Source organism: Salmo salar, chromosome ssa10 (genome assembly GCF_905237065.1).
Source record: "Salmo salar chromosome ssa10, Ssal_v3.1, whole genome shotgun sequence".
Classification (NCBI taxonomy): Eukaryota; Metazoa; Chordata; class Actinopteri; order Salmoniformes; family Salmonidae; genus Salmo; species Salmo salar.
In genome coordinates, this window is record NC_059451.1 from 114847262 (window position 1) to 114863056 (window position 15795).

Genomic DNA, 15795 nt, shown 5'->3' on the forward strand with positions numbered 1-15795 from the left:
TATTCTTATAATATCTCCCATGCTGCCAATAGATCTCCCCTGAAACCTGAATATATTGCAAGGTTATAGACATGTCTTAGTTAGTTACCTTTTGCTTTGAATTAGCCTACTTTAGCCCTGATACATTGAAAAATACATTATTTTATTAAGACATAAAAAGTATTTGGTTGTAATTGTAACATTGCTATATTTTAAAGTCTACGAAGAGTGGCTAAGAGTGCCAAAAGAGCCTTCAAGAGGCAGTGTTGTATTTTGAGAAAGGCTTGAATATACAAAGAAACAAATAGGCAGAGAGTAGAGTATATTTTTTGACTGATTCTCTGTGGTAACAGGCCTAATAATGATAATAATTACTTTAATTAAGTGTTTTCTTGCATCATACAATTTACAGTTAATTCACCTTTTTGGCCCATAGTGTTAAATCACTTCTTTTTGTTGTGACTTGAGCTTTCAGACAACTAAAAAATCTGTCCCAGTGGCTAAAAAAGTTTGTATCAAGCCTTGGCTCTTGCACATTACCTTACACACAGCCTTTGTCAACAGAAAGTGGCAAAGCAGAAGTTGTGGAATCAATAAGCCAGCAGCATACCACCCTGCATCCCACTGCTGGCTTGCTTCTGAAGCTAAGCAGGGTTGGTCCTAGTCAGTCCCTGGATGGTAGGTCAGATGCTGCTGGAAGTGGTGTTGGAGGGCCAGTAGGAGGCACTCTTTCCTCTGGTCTAAAAAATATCCCAATGCCCCAGGGCAGTGATTGGGGACACTGCCCTGTGTATGGTGCTGTCTTTTGGATGGGATGTTAAACAGGTGTCCTGACTCTCTGAGGTCATTTAAGATCCCATTGCACTTATTGTAAGAGTAGGGGTATTAACCCTGGTGTCCTGGCTAAATTCCCAATTTGGCCCTCATACCATCATGGCCACCTAATCATCCCCAGCTTACAATTGGCTCATTCATCCCCCTCCTATCCCCTGAAACTATTCCCCAGGTTGTTGCTGTAAATGAGAATGTGTTCTCAGTCAATTTACCTGGTATAAAATAAGGACTGTGGTCCCCACTGAATAAACTCAGGGTTTATTTCTGTTGGCCAGAGAATCAATAAGATGCTGTCATGAACAAAACAAACAGCCTTGTACATGTTGTTATGGAGATATTACATCTTTAGACATAACCCTTACAAAAGAACCACATGATCACAATTTCAAATGTACAACCTCTTGGTTCACTGCATTCCAATCTTCCTGCTACGTCACCGTGTCTGTGTCAATGACTGATTTCACCTGTATTCCTACACTTTGTACTTCAAAGTAAATCTTAGCTTTGTATAATACACTCAAGAAAATCTATTATATTTATCATTGTGATTCAGGAGTAACACTTAAACAGAATGATATGTCCCACCAACATTCGTCAAATATACAGAAAACCCTAAAACTGCAGAAATAAGTACATTTAAATCAATTATGAGAGAATTGTCAGATTAAAATAGCAGTGCAGATGACACTCTTTTGCTAAGTGCAGAGATGTATTGTAAATCAATTTTCCACAAAACAAAATAGACAAGTGAGGTCAGTTGTTCACATATGAAACCATACAGTATGTTCATATGTATTCAATATAGAGTTCACATGTTAATTAACACCACCTTTTCACATGTGAGGAGAATAACATGTTTTCACCACACATGTGAATTTCAGATTCACATGTGGAATTGCCTTTTCACATGTGGAAAAACTCAGATGTTGTCATGTGTAGTTACATGGTATCACAACAGTGGTGAACCAGCTTTACATGTTTCCACCTTTAAGGTTATATAAAATCTCAAAGCATCACAGTGATATTTTCTGACCACTAGTACGTGATACAATTCAACATGAAACTTGAATCTAAGTGCGGGGAACAAGGAAGCACATGTATAAAATGTTGCATCCCCATGTTGTCACATTTATTTAACTTAAGATCATGTTTTCACGCTCTCAAATGTAGTTTTGTGTAGTTTCATGTTATCACATTACCTTCACATAAGATCATGTGATCTTACTGAAGTGAACCTCTGTCATGAGAGAATTCTGATAGGCTTTCACGTTGGTTGAGTAACTGTCAAACAAGAAAAGCATTTTAGACTGTCACTGTACTGGTTTTTGGCTCCAGCTTCAAACCTACAGATGTGATTAGATAGATTGAAGGATTAGATAGAGATGGATTTTATTTAGTATTGACTTTAATCTTGATGAAATCTCAGGTGGCTGGCTTTAGCAAATGTCAGAGGCAGAAGTCATTAATGGATGTGTGCGAGCCAAAGGCCATTTTCCTCAGCTAGCTAATTAGAACCCATGTCTTTTGATGACCTAGTAGAAGATATTAATGATTCCTGAAATATTTAACAGGGTATTGAATAGTGTTTCAAAGGCTGTATGGGGGGAAAAAAGATTTTTGGGGGTAAGAACTCCAGTTTTTAGACAATGTTAATTTAGTTGGGTTTATTACTATTGTGAAGCAACATTGATTGAGTAGAATGTAGCTTACTGCCATTTCGGTCTTGGACAGTTTCATGCTGTTGAAGGGTAAAATTTCTGGCGGGCTTCATGTGATTCATGTGATCAGCACGTACTTTTTATGGAGGGAAACAAAATGTAAAGCAGAACCATATCAAATGAAACACACTGAGTGTACAAAACATTCATATTAATATCCTAATATTGAGTTGCACCCCCTTTTGCGCTCAGAACAGCCTCAATTCATAGGGGCATGGACTCTACAAGTTGTTACTTTCCACAGGGATGCTGGCCAATGTTGACTCCAATGCTTCCTACAGTTGTGTCAAGTTGGCTGGGTGTCCTTTGGGTGGTGGACCATTCTTTATACACACGGGAAACTGTTGAGCGTGAAAAACCCAGCAGCGTTGCAGTTCTTGACACACTCACACCGGTGCTCCTGGCATCTACTACCATACCCCATTCAAAGGTACTTTGAAGGTACTTTTTTGTCTTGACCATTCACCCTCTTAATGGCACAAATACACAATCCATGTCTCAATTGTCTCAAGGTTTAAAAATACTTATTTAATTAACCTGTCTTCTCCCGTTCGTCTACACTGATTGAAGTGGATTTAACAAGTGACATCAACAAGGGATCAAAGCTTTCACCTGGATTCACCTGGTCAGTCTATGTCATGGAAAGAGCAGGTGTTCCTAATGTTTTGTCCATGCATTGTACTTCCTCCCTGTGTAGGAGTTGGCCAGAAATCATTTTGGAATTATTCCGGGAACCCATTCCTCTTTTTTACTTGAAATGCGCCCTAAGCCAAGCACAATGAGAAGGGGATGTAGCTAATTGAATGAATGACTTCCTTCCTCCATACCAAACCTACACCCTGGGCCTTCTTCATTACAGACAGCAGTGTTTTTACTCAGCAGATCTTCCTGTTGGCACACACCTCTGCCAGATTCTCCATCAGGCTCTATTTACTTTGACTTGCTGTTTGGTCCATGGCCCACATCTCTCTTTTCCTGCCTTCTTCTTCTTCTTCTTCTTCATTTTCTTCTTCTTTCTCTCTCTATATATCTCTCTCCCTACATCCACGTATCTCTGAAGCTGGCATTGGCAAGCATATACCTCAACTTAAGTGAAAAGAGCATCAGTATTTTCATCTATTACATCAGGAGACTTATACACTATTAGTACTTAGGTTAGCATATATTTGCAGTGTAAGATGGCTGTTAAGACAGCTCTAAAGAAAGACATTGTTTGTTCTCTGTCTGAACTTTGTACTCTTGAGAAAGTCTTAAACAACTGAAGAGTCCAGTCACAGGGCTTTTAACTTACTTCACTTTCTCAAGAGGCAGTGTCTCTCAGTTAATGCCTGGTAAGTAGGCCTATTCTCAGGGCACAGAGAGTTTTAGGCTTAACTTAATTATTCATGGCATTGCAAAGATACTGTAGGCTAATTTCACCCTACCGTATCATGGATATTATGATATTATTAAAGAAATGTTCTTATGTTCCCAACGGACTATTAGTCCAAACCTTCACCACTCACACCCAAGATCCACATATTTATTATAGCAGTTGTACATTTTTCACAGAATCCTGCACCTTGTAGTGGTGTTGGATTTCCCCTCGAGGGGCTTTTGAAGAGCACCTGCTTCTCGAACACAACTGAGCAATGTGTGTGTGTCTGTGGGGGTGCGTGGATGTGTTTGTGTGTGTGTGTGTGTGTGTGTGTGTGTGTGAGAGAGAGAGCGAGAGAGAGAGAGAGAAAATACTACAATTAGAGAGTACTGGGGTTGTGGGGAGGGAGTGACATTCTGGGCTTGGTCATGCCTTGGCACCATGCCAGTAGAGATTACAGCCTGTGTCTCTGCCTGCCCCCTCCTTTGTCCCTGTCTGCACACTCCCTCCCTCCCTCCCTCCCTCCCTCCCTCCCTCCTCCCTCCCTCCCTCCTCCCTCCCTCCCTCCCTCCCTCCCTCCTCCCTCCCTCCCTCCCTCCCTCGTTGTCCCTTTGCCCCCTGTATAGGCGTCTGCAAACTAGCTTCGGTTCGCTCGGCTAGGCGAAGTGAGCGTCTGTGCCTCGCATACTCCTTTAAAAGGTTGTTGCTTGAAAAACGAGACAAAAGTGGTAATAGTACTGTTTGTCCATCTCGAGACGCCGTATCCACTTCCTCAGAATAGTCATAATTAATCTAAGAAATCTGTCATTCATTTTGATATTTTTGCCTAGGAACTCTTTGTAACGCAATTTTAAATCTAATTTTACAACTATCGTAAGCTGTCAAGTGGAAAAATGTGCATGAAAACGAGTCGTCTCTCATTGAATGACAACAAACACTTCATTGAAAGAATCCCTACTGTTGACCCATCACCGACGAAGGGGCGTAGACTTTTGCTACCGAACTTTGTCTTACATCGAGAAATGTGCACGAACGTGCATGAACAGCCAAAAAAACCCTTGCCAAAAACCAAAACAAACCATAACGTCACAAAAGTTTGTCATAAGATATGCACAAACTGTTTAGACTGGGAAGCATACAGAAGCCTTAGGCCCCCTCCCTTTGAATGTCCCTCACAGTCTCTTCCCCTTCGTAACCACCCCTGACTTGTCCCTGCCCCTCACCCTCTCCACCTAGCCCCCTCTCTTGTCCATGCCCCCTCCCTCAGTCTCCTCTCCCTACAAGACACTTAAAGAGCTCCCTTCTGTTCTCTCTAGTTTGATCCACTGCCACTCAATTGCCTTCATTATCAACTGCATCAATACATTTATGATGTTGATTTAAATGACCTAAAAGTCAAAGTTGTTATCTAACAAATATACACTACCGGTCAAACGTTTTAGAACACCTACTCATCAAGGGTTTTTCTTTATTTTTACTATTTTCTACATTGAAGAATAATAGTGAAGACATCAAATCTATGAAATAACACATATGGAATCATGTAGTTACCAAAAAAGTGCTAAACAAATCAAAATACGTTTTATATTTGAGATTCTTCAAATAGCCACTCTTTGCATTGATGACAGCTTTGCACACTCTTGGCATTCTCTCAACCAGCTTCATGAGATTGTCACCGGGAATGCATTTCAATTAACTGGTGTGCCTTCTTAAAAGTTAATTTGTGGAATTTCTTTCCTTCTTAATGTGTTTGAGCCAATCAGTTGTGTTGTGACAAGGTGGGGGGTGGAGATACAGAAAATAGCCCTATTTGGTAAAATACCAAGTCCATATTATGGCAAGAACAGCTCAAATAGGCAAAGAGAAACAACAGTCCATCATTTAAGACATGAAGGTCAGTCAATCTGGAAAATGTCAAGACCTTTGAACATTTCTTAAAGTGCAGTCGCAAAAACCATCAAGCACTATAATGAAACTGGCTCTCATGAGGACGGCCACAGGAATGGAAAACCCAGAGTTACCTCTTCTGCAGAGGATAAGTTCATTGGAGTTACTAGCCTCAGAAATTTCAGCCCAAATAAATGCTTCACAGAGTTCAAATAACAGACACATCTCAACATCAACTGTTCGGAGCAGGCTGCGTGAATCAGATCTTCATGTCGAATTGCTGCAAAGAAACCACTACTAAAGGACACCAATAAGAAGAAAAGATATTCTTGGGCCAAGAAACACGAGCAATGGACATTAAATCGGTGGAAATTTGTCCTTTTTGTCCTGATGAGTCCTGATGAGTCCAAATTGGAGATTTTTGGTTCCAACCGCCATGTCTTTGTGAGACGCGGTGTGGGTGAACGGATGATCTCTGCATGTGTATTTCCCACCGTAAACCATGGAGGAGGAGGTGTTATGCTGTGGGGGTGCTTTGCTGGTGACACTGTCTGTGATTTATTTAGAATTCAAGGCACACTTAACCAGCATGGCTACCACAGCATTCTGCAGCAATATGCCATCCCATCTGGTTTGAGCTTAGTTGGACTATCATTTATTTTTCAACAGGACAATGACCCAACACACCTCCAGGCTGTGTAAGGGCTATTTGACCAAGAAGGAGAGTGATGGAGTGCTGCATCAGATGACCTGGCCTCCACAATCACCCAACCTCAACCAAATTGAGATTGTTTGGGATGAGTCGGACCGCAGAGTGAAGGAAAAGCAGCCAACAAGTGCTCAGCATTATGTGGGAACTCCTTCAAGACTGTTGGAAAAGCATTCCAGGTGAAGCCAGTTGAGAGAATACCAAGAGTGTGCAAAGCTGTCATCAAGGCAAAGGGTGGCTACTTTGAAGAATCTCAAATATAAAATGTATTTTGATTTGTTAAACACTTTTTTGGTTAGTACATGATTCCATATGTGTTATCTCATGGTTTTGATGTCTTCACTATTATTCTACAATGTAGAAAATAGTAAAATAAAGAAAAACCCTTGAATGAGTAGGTGTTCTAAAACATTTGACCGGTAGTGTGTATATATATATACATATATATTGTTTTTTTTATATACATTTACAAGGGTCATTCAATGGTTTCTTGTTATCCTTAATGTGATGAGCACATTGGCATGTTTTAGAGCTGCTAGCTACAGTATGTGATGTGAGGTTCAGATCATCTCTCCTGATTGATTTGTTAGGTCTTGTCAAGTGATCAGGGCCTGCATTCATAAAGCGTCTTAGAATAGGAGTGCTGATCTAGGATCAGGTTGCACCTGTCCATTTAATCGTGTTCATTATGATCTAAATGGCTAAACTGATCCTATATCAGTACTCCTACTATGAGAGACTCTTTGTGAATACAGCAGGCCCTGGTGAATAGACAGATCAGGCTGAAAGACATACTGTATCCCTACGTGTATACAGTGCGATGTACATGTAAAGCTGATGGATGTCTCTCTATCTCTGTGTCCTTGCAGTAATCCAGTTTGGGTTTGTGACCCTGTTCGTGGCATCGTTCCCGCTGGCCCCACTTTTCGCCCTCCTTAACAACATCATCGAGATACGATTGGATGCCAAGAAGTTTGTGGCCGAGCTCAGGAGGCCGGTCGCCGCAAGGGCAAAAGACATTGGTGGGTTCAAAGTTCAGCCTCTGACTCTTCACTCTTTAAGCACACAGGTTTTTTTTTATTAGACTGTGGTTTATATTGATTCCTTTCACAATAATAAACCTAATATTGAATTCAGTCCAATACAAGTGATTTACAGAGAGAAAAAAACAGTATGGCTATTTCTGAGTTCTTCCTGACCACATTAAAATATTTTATCTCATCAAGATGAACCTGTATGTATACAGTGAGTATACCAAACATTAGGAACATCTTCCTTCCTAATATTGAGTTGCACCCCCCCCCCCTTTCCCTAAGAACAGCCTCAATTCGTTGGGGGATGGACTCTACAAGATATTGAAAGTGTCCACAGGGATGCTGGCCCTTGTTGGCTCCACTGCTTCCAACAGTTGTGTCAAATTGGCTGGATGTGATACACACAGGAAACTGTTGAGTGTGAAAAACCCAGCAGTTTTGCAGTTCTTGACACAAACTGGTGCGCCTGGCATCTACTACCATACTTTACCCCGTTCAAAGGCACTTAAATATTTGATCTTGCCCATTCATCCTCTGAATGGCACACATCCATGTCTCAATTGACTCAAGGCTTAAAAATCCTTCTTTAACCTGTCTCATCCCTTTCATCTATAATGATTGAAGTGGATTTAACAATTGACGTCAATAAAGGATCATAGCTTTCACCTGGATTCACCTGGTCAGTCTATGTCATGGAAAGAGCAGCAGTTCTAAATGTTTTGTACACTCAGTGTATATACAGGTTAAATGAAAATGGACTCATGTGGTCAGGTAAAAACTTAGGAATGCAAATGTGATCTAGTGGTTTCTATTCTTTCTACATACAAACCTACAAATGTAGCTAGAGGGGGGAATTTGTCCTACTGATGTATTATGGGAATTGTTATGCTTGTGTTTTTGTACTATTTAGCACTTTTGTGTTCTTAACTAAACGTCAGATTGACATAGATCCAGGCATAAAACTCATACCATCCCACAACAGTATTGTAGAGGCATTAACCCCAAGACAATGACTGTAGAAGAAGGGAACAAAAGGAGGGTTCACTACAGTATGTGATTTGCTGCTCTAAGTAATCTATAGATTTGTTATAAGGCTCCCGAGTGGCACAGCGGTCTAAGGCACTGCATCTCAATGCTAGAGGCATCACTACAGACACTCTGGTTTGAATCCAGGCTGTATCACAACCGGCCATGATTGGGAGTCCCATAGGGCAGCGCACAATTGGCCCAGCGTCGTCCGGTTTTGGCCGGTGTAGGCCGTCATTGTAAATAAGAATTTGTTCTTAACTGACTTGCCTAGTTAAATGAAGGTTAAATAAATAAAAATAATAAAATAATTCAAACATAAGATTGTAATAACATGGACCATCAAGAGTTCTGACTCTCATGTTTTGTTCTGACTCTCTCTGATTCTAGGAATATGGTACAACCTTCTCCGAGCTGTGGCTAAAGTGGCCGTCATCATAAACGTAAGTCATTCCGGTAATCCCAGCAAAATATAATGGTGGAAGTTGACCAAATGATGAAAAAAAGAACCACAATTCTCGCACTTTAACATATACTGTTTTGATTTAGATAGGGGAGTCATTGAAATGTTCTGCAAAAGTGACAATTTTTTTATCCATCTTATTCATTCCTCAACCCCCTCAACAATAACAAGTCTGCACTTAAAACTAGAACGGTTTTTCATTGAAGCTCAGCCTGGTCCACATTAAAGAGCCAGTCCTTTACTGTGAATATATGTCAACACTCTTGGGGGGTTGCTTGTAAAACCTCATAATTAGGCTTTTAAATGGTTTCACCTCTAAAACTACTGGACCCTCGGTGCAGAAAAGACCATACTTGGTCAGAAGGAGAGTTAACTGTGGTCATAAATCCTGCAGACTCTCACTTCACTTCCAAAGGGTTCACCATCGTCATGGTGATGTTGAAGTGAGATCCAGATCTGGGTTATTTATGACAACGGAGGCTTTTGATTAAAATGGAAGGGAGGGAATTCCTCAACTCCATCCTCCACTTATTCAGAGTGTTACCGATGGAACAGGATGTCAATGTTTCTTAACTTTAATGCCTTCTATGTTTATGTGCTGGCAAATCTCTGAACCCAGAACAAAATCTCACATGGGCACTGGCCAGCTTCTCGGGTTAGGGTTAGGGCTAACATTTACGTTAACAGTCAAATATGCTGACTGACAGATAGTTGCCGATGTACAGTGGCTTGCAAAAGTATTCATCCACCTTGGCGTTTTTCCTATTTTTTGCATTACAACCTGTAATTTAAATGGATTTTTATTTGGATTTCATGTACTGGACATACACAAAATAGTCCAAATTGGTGGATATGTATTCACCCCCTTTGCTATGAAGCCCCTAAATAAGAGCTGGTGCAACCAATTACATAATTAGTTCAATAAAGTCCACCTGTGTGCAATCTAAGTGTCACATGATCTGTCACATGATCCCAGTATATATACACCTGTTCTGAAAGGTCCCAGAGTCTGCAACACCACTAAGCAAGGGGCACCACCAAGCAAGCGGCACCATGAAGACCAAGGAGCTCTCAAAACAGGTCAGGGACAAAGTTGTGGAGAAGTACAGATCAGGGTTGGGTTATAAAAAAAAAGGAGGGTATTAATCCGAGAGGCAACAAAGCTGCAAAGCTCCACCGCGGAGATTGGAGTATCAGTCCATAGGACCACTTTAAGCCGTACACTCCACAGAGCTGGGCTTTACTGAAGTGTGGCCAGAAAAAAGCTATTGCTTAAAGAAAAAAATAAGCAAACACATTTGGTGTTCACCAAAAGGCATGTGGGAGGCTCCCCAAACATGTGGAAGAAGGTACTCTGGTCAGATGAGACTATAATTTAGCTTTTTGGCCATCAAGGAAAATGCTATGTCTGGCGCAAACCCAACACCTCTCATCACCCCGAGAGCACCATCCCCACAGTGAAGCATGGTGGTGGCAGCATCATGCTGTGGGGATGTTTTTCATCGGCAGGGACTGGGAAACTGGTCAGAATTGAAAGAATGATGGATTGCGCTAAATACAGGGAAATTCTTGAGGGAAACCTGTTTCAGTCTTCCAGAGATTTGAGACTGGGACGGAGGTTCACCTTCCAGCAGGACAATGACCCTAAGCATACTGCTAAAGCAACACTCGAGTGGTTTAAGGGGAAACATTTAAATGTCTTGGAATGGCTTAGTCAAAGCCAAGACCTCAATCAAATTGATAATCTGTGGTATGACTTAAAGATTGCTGTACACCAGCGGAACCCATCCAACTTGAAGTAGCTGGAGCAATTTTGCCTTGAAGAATGGGCAAAAATCCCAGTGGCTAGATGTGCCAAGCTTATAGAGACATATCCCACGAGACTGGCAGCTGTAATTGCTGCAAATGGTGGCTCTACAAAGTATTGAATTTTGGGGGGTGAATTGTTTTGCACGCTCAAGTTTTGTGTTTTTTTGTCTTATTTCTTGTTTCTTTCACAATAAAACAATATTTTGCATCTTCAAAGTGGTAGTCATGTTGTGTTAATCAAATTATACAAACGCTCCAAAAATCTATTTTAATTCCATGTTGCAAGGCAACAAAATAGGAAAAATGCCAAGGGGGTGAATACTTTAGCAAGCCACTGTAGAGGGTATGCAGTACATTAAAGACAGCGCTCCTTTTGTTGAAGTTGAGCATTATATTCAACCTACAGCATATATTATTAGGGCGGGTTTCCACCTGGTATTACCATGTGACTTTTGTTAACTGAACAAGATGATCCAATCCCTATCTGTTGACAGGGCATTTGTTAATGCCAGGTGTAAACACGTGTCTTCAGGTGCTTTGTCATTGATCACTGTCAGTCTCTCTCCAGGCGTTTGTGATCTCCTTCACGTCAGACTTCATCCCGAGGCTGGTCTACCAGTACATGTACAGCCCAGATGGCTCCATGCACGACTTCGTCAACCACACCCTGTCCTACTTCAACGTGAGCAACTTCCAGGACGGTAAAGAACCTATGGACCCACAGCATCAGGTGGAGATGTGTAGGTGAGTTTACACACAACCCTGACTGACTGTGTGAAGTTTTTATATGATGCATATTTCATTGATTGTTATAAACTGGGTGGCTCAAGCCCTGAATGCTGATTGGTTGACAGCTCTTGTATATCAGACCGTATACCACAGGTATGACAAAACATTTATTTTTACTGCTCTAATTACATTGATAACCAGTTTATAATACCAATAAGGTTATTGGTATATCGTTAATATACCACGGCTAAGGGCTGTATCCAGGCACTCCATGTTGTCGTGCTTAAGAACACCCCTTAGCCGTTGTATATCGGCCATATACCACACCCCTTCAGGTATAACTGCTTAAATATAGAAGAAGCCTATAGCCTGCAGTGGTGCATGATCTGGTTGTATTGGACAAAGCTATCCCTAACCCTAACTGAGGAGCCAGAACACGTGTGTGTTTCTTATTGCTTAATTGTACATACTGTAAGCAAATAAACAGATGCCTTAAGTTACAAAAAAATATAACGTGCAAGAAATATTATCGCCATACTTAAAGTTACTGTGGTGTTTATTTACTGTACCTTTACCTTTAAGTACTGTACTGGGTGTTCCATTGGATTTTGCTATCTGTTGTAATGTTTTCTGGTTTAGTCACTGTAATCAGATGACTCTTGGCTCCAGGTATAAAGACTACAGGGAGCCCCCATGGTCCAACACACCCTACGTCATCTCTAAAGAGTTCTGGGCGGTCCTGGCTGCCAGACTGGCCTTCGTCATAGTCTTCCAGGTGAGTGGAGGAGTCCCTTTATAGTTTAAAAGACCTCATTTGTCGAAAAAGATTGGGGATCTTTATTATGGGCCTATGTTCCTCCAGGAATGCAAAGGGTTAAACATAAGCAAACAGCTGCAGTTCTATTGTACAGTTAATCTTTCATGCCAGACTTCAGCTAATTTGCAATATTCTGAGACACACTCGTTTGGCTCTGCGAGATACTGTATGTTTACTGTAGACTTTGTTTCCTGCTTGTTCACCATGCTGTTGCTCACTTCCCTGTGTGTTTGTGTGTGTTTGTGTTTATGTGTGTGTGCGCGCGCGCACGTGCGCGCGTGTGTGCGTGTGTGTGTGTGTGTGTGTGTGTGCCTGTTTCCTGCTGTTTCCCTTCCCCCGTAGAACGTGGTGATGCTGATGAGTGACATCGTGGACTGGCTGATCCCAGACATCCCTAAAGACATCAGCCTTCAGATCCACAAGGAGAAGATCCTGATGGTGGAGCTGTTCATGAAGGAGGAACAAGGCAAGATTCAGTTCATAGACAGCATGATACCTTGTGGTGGCAAGGAAAAGCACAACAACCATGCCCCTATAGCCCGCTCGCGCTCCATCCCACACACACACAGTCATACACACGCCAACAACTTCTAGCAGCTACTGTAAGGTGTAGCCTAGCTAACCAGGCAAAGGGTTACTACTGTCTGTATCCTTATCCTTGTCCAGACATTCCATAGAAAGGGAGAGGTGCTCCCTACAAGATGTTGTTGAGGCCCAACGAGGAGAAACAGAAACTGTCCCAGTGCTCAATGCCTATCTGTCAAACCTCTCAGTGAATAACTAGCTAACTAGCTAACTGCCAACAAGTTAACTAACTGCCAACTAGTGGGGTCATGGGCTTTGAGGTTGCAAATATGCCATTTAGCTAACGCCTTTATCCAAAGCGACTTACAGTAGTGCAAATTATAGCGGACCATGTTCAATGAGAAAGAAAAGTTGTGTTTTTCTTTCTTTGCATAATGCTGTCAAGAAAATGTATTTTATAACATGCTTTACAGTACAGTATGTCTGGCATACAAGGTATTTCTATGTTTGCCTCTTTTTAAAAGGATGTAGATGATACGGTATCCTTTACTGTTATGACTCAACCATGTTCATGGTGCAAACAATCACTCTCGGAATACGCTACATGTTTTATTCAATTACAACAGACTTGTTTTCTTTCTTAATGTGTTTTGTTCTCAAAATTAATATTTTTTATTTACATATTTTATTGATTCGATTTTCATCGATTAAACATTTAAAAAGTAATTGGATATTATGAAATGTATGTGTGTAGAGCAAGTAATATAATCTTATTCTTAAATGGGTGACATGTTTTTTATGTCTTTGATACAAAGATCTCAAATGGTATTAGCTACCAAGCTCATTATTAGTTAACAAGTTCACAGTTGAGGGCTGTTTGTGGGCTCCCATGCTACCATAGAGTTAAAGCAGTTATTACATGGACTGTATTATAGCATAAGAGTCAAAAGGCACTGTTTAACAGATATTTCCAAACATAGTAAAATAGTTTGAATTACTTTACTTCAGAACATAATAAACTCAGCAGTGTTACAAATATCCCCTGTTATAAAATGCACAGTTCAGGCCAGTCTATCCCTGCCATAATACAGACTGATACTCTATGGCTTCTTTTGTTGCTTCAAAGCCAGCCAGGATATTATTTTGGAGCTTTTAAACTGTACTTAAAACTGTATATTGTTTACACGTACTTCTGTCTACTGGATATACTAAGAAATATAATATTTCTCGTTCTTTACTTGCCCTTCTTCAGAAGACAAGGACACTTTGATCCTTTTATATGTCAAACTAATGTATTCATACAAAAGTGAACATCATTTCATAGCAGCGTATTTTACTGTATTGATACCGACTATGTTGTAAATGTTTAGGAGATCTGCCTATTCTTTTTTGATGTGACGTTGAATAAATAATGCATTAAATTGAATGTAAACAATAAATATATGTTGCTGTGGGTATTGGGTGCCTTTGTTTTCTTAGGGAAGGAAGAGCAACATGCACGGAACAGGATTGTGGCCTTTACAGTAACTTAGAATTTTAAAATAGAGTATCCTTATCAAATTAAATAGAATCTCTTAGAAACTTTTTTTTTTTTTACAATCAGATATTGTTACCTTCAGTGTTTAGTACAATTAATTGTTAATGTGAAACATGAATTCAACATTGAAAGGGTTACAATAGCATTTTGAATTTCAAAAGAACGTTGTACTTTATTTTGATAACATCACCCATAACAGTGTTTACCAAGTCATATAACTTCCTATCCTTACCTTGCAGTGATCTGGAACCGGTGTTATTTGAGATAGGCCAGACCTGACCCAGGACAGGACAGATGGTTTAAACTGTAGGAGATGGAACTAACTCAGACAAAGCACTTCATGTAAATAAAGGGAAATGTTCCATCTCTGCTTGACAACCCAACATCCTCTCCTTGATAGCAATTATGACATTTTTTAAGACGGGACAAAAGAAGCTAATTTTACTGGAAATCGTGCCTAAAGATTTAAAAAAATGCACCTTGAAGGTTTTATTTTTACAAGACATTCATCTTTTTTATTTAGTCTATATAGATCTGTTTATATAGTTTGAGAGGAAAATACCACATTTCCACTGAAGTAAAACAAACTCATAGAATTCTGGATCTTTCCCAGAAAATGTTTTTTTTTCAATCACTAGCTAGGTTTCTTTCCAGTCGGCAACAGATTTTCATTCAAATATTCTACAATCCGCATAAAGAAAATATGTGCATTTTCGCACAAGTGGTGTTTCCACCAAACTGACTTGTTGCACACAAAATGTACTTTTTCCACTTAAGTTTTGGAATAAATATCTTATGTTCAATGTGTTTCCATCGCATTTTCAACTCTATCGATAGTTTTGTCACAAAAACTGTTGCATTACATAGCAAATGTGCCTACTCTGGTCTTCACACGTGTGCTGTAGCCAAACAGCTCACAGATACAGTACAGTTAGGCTCTGCGGGTAGGTTAGTCTACATGATGAGATTATTGCTAAGAGCGGCAGTCAAGCATCTATCATCATGTCACTAGAATAACACCCTCGAAATTTATTGGAAAGGAGTATCAAGCTCATACCATGTACTTTCACCAAAATCTAAATCAAATCAAATGTATTTATACAGCCCTTCTTACATCAGCTGATATCTCAAAGTGCTATACAGAAACCCAGCCTAAAACCCCAAACAGCAAGCAATGCAGTTGTAGAAGCACGGTGGCTAGGAAAAACTCCCTAGAAAGGTCCAGGAACTTGGAAGAAACCTAGAGAGTAACCAGGCAGTAGCATAATAAACTGCATGGTTTCCCAAGTCATAGTGGGAGGACCACACACCATGTCATCGCGTGACTCCAAGTTTTCTTCGATATGATGGTTATTATATCAATATTTCCAC

At 40.4% G+C, this 15795-nt stretch overlaps 1 protein-coding gene across 6 annotated transcripts in view; it reads left to right on the top strand.

The window, feature by feature from the left end:
- Positions 1-14342, top strand: part of LOC106561616 (anoctamin-1) — a 101257-nt gene extending 86915 nt beyond the window's left edge. For all 6 annotated transcript variants that reach the window (XM_014125739.2, XM_014125740.2, XM_014125736.2 and 3 more), the window contains 5 exons: positions 7354-7506; positions 8935-8987; positions 11385-11560; positions 12215-12320; positions 12705-14342. In XM_014125739.2, the coding sequence (XP_013981214.1) occupies positions 7354-7506; positions 8935-8987; positions 11385-11560; positions 12215-12320; positions 12705-12956 (740 nt within the window). In that variant the 3' untranslated portion in view covers positions 12957-14342. The remainder of the gene's footprint in view (positions 1-7353; positions 7507-8934; positions 8988-11384; positions 11561-12214; positions 12321-12704) is intronic.
- The last annotated feature ends 1453 nt before the right edge of the window (positions 14343-15795 follow it).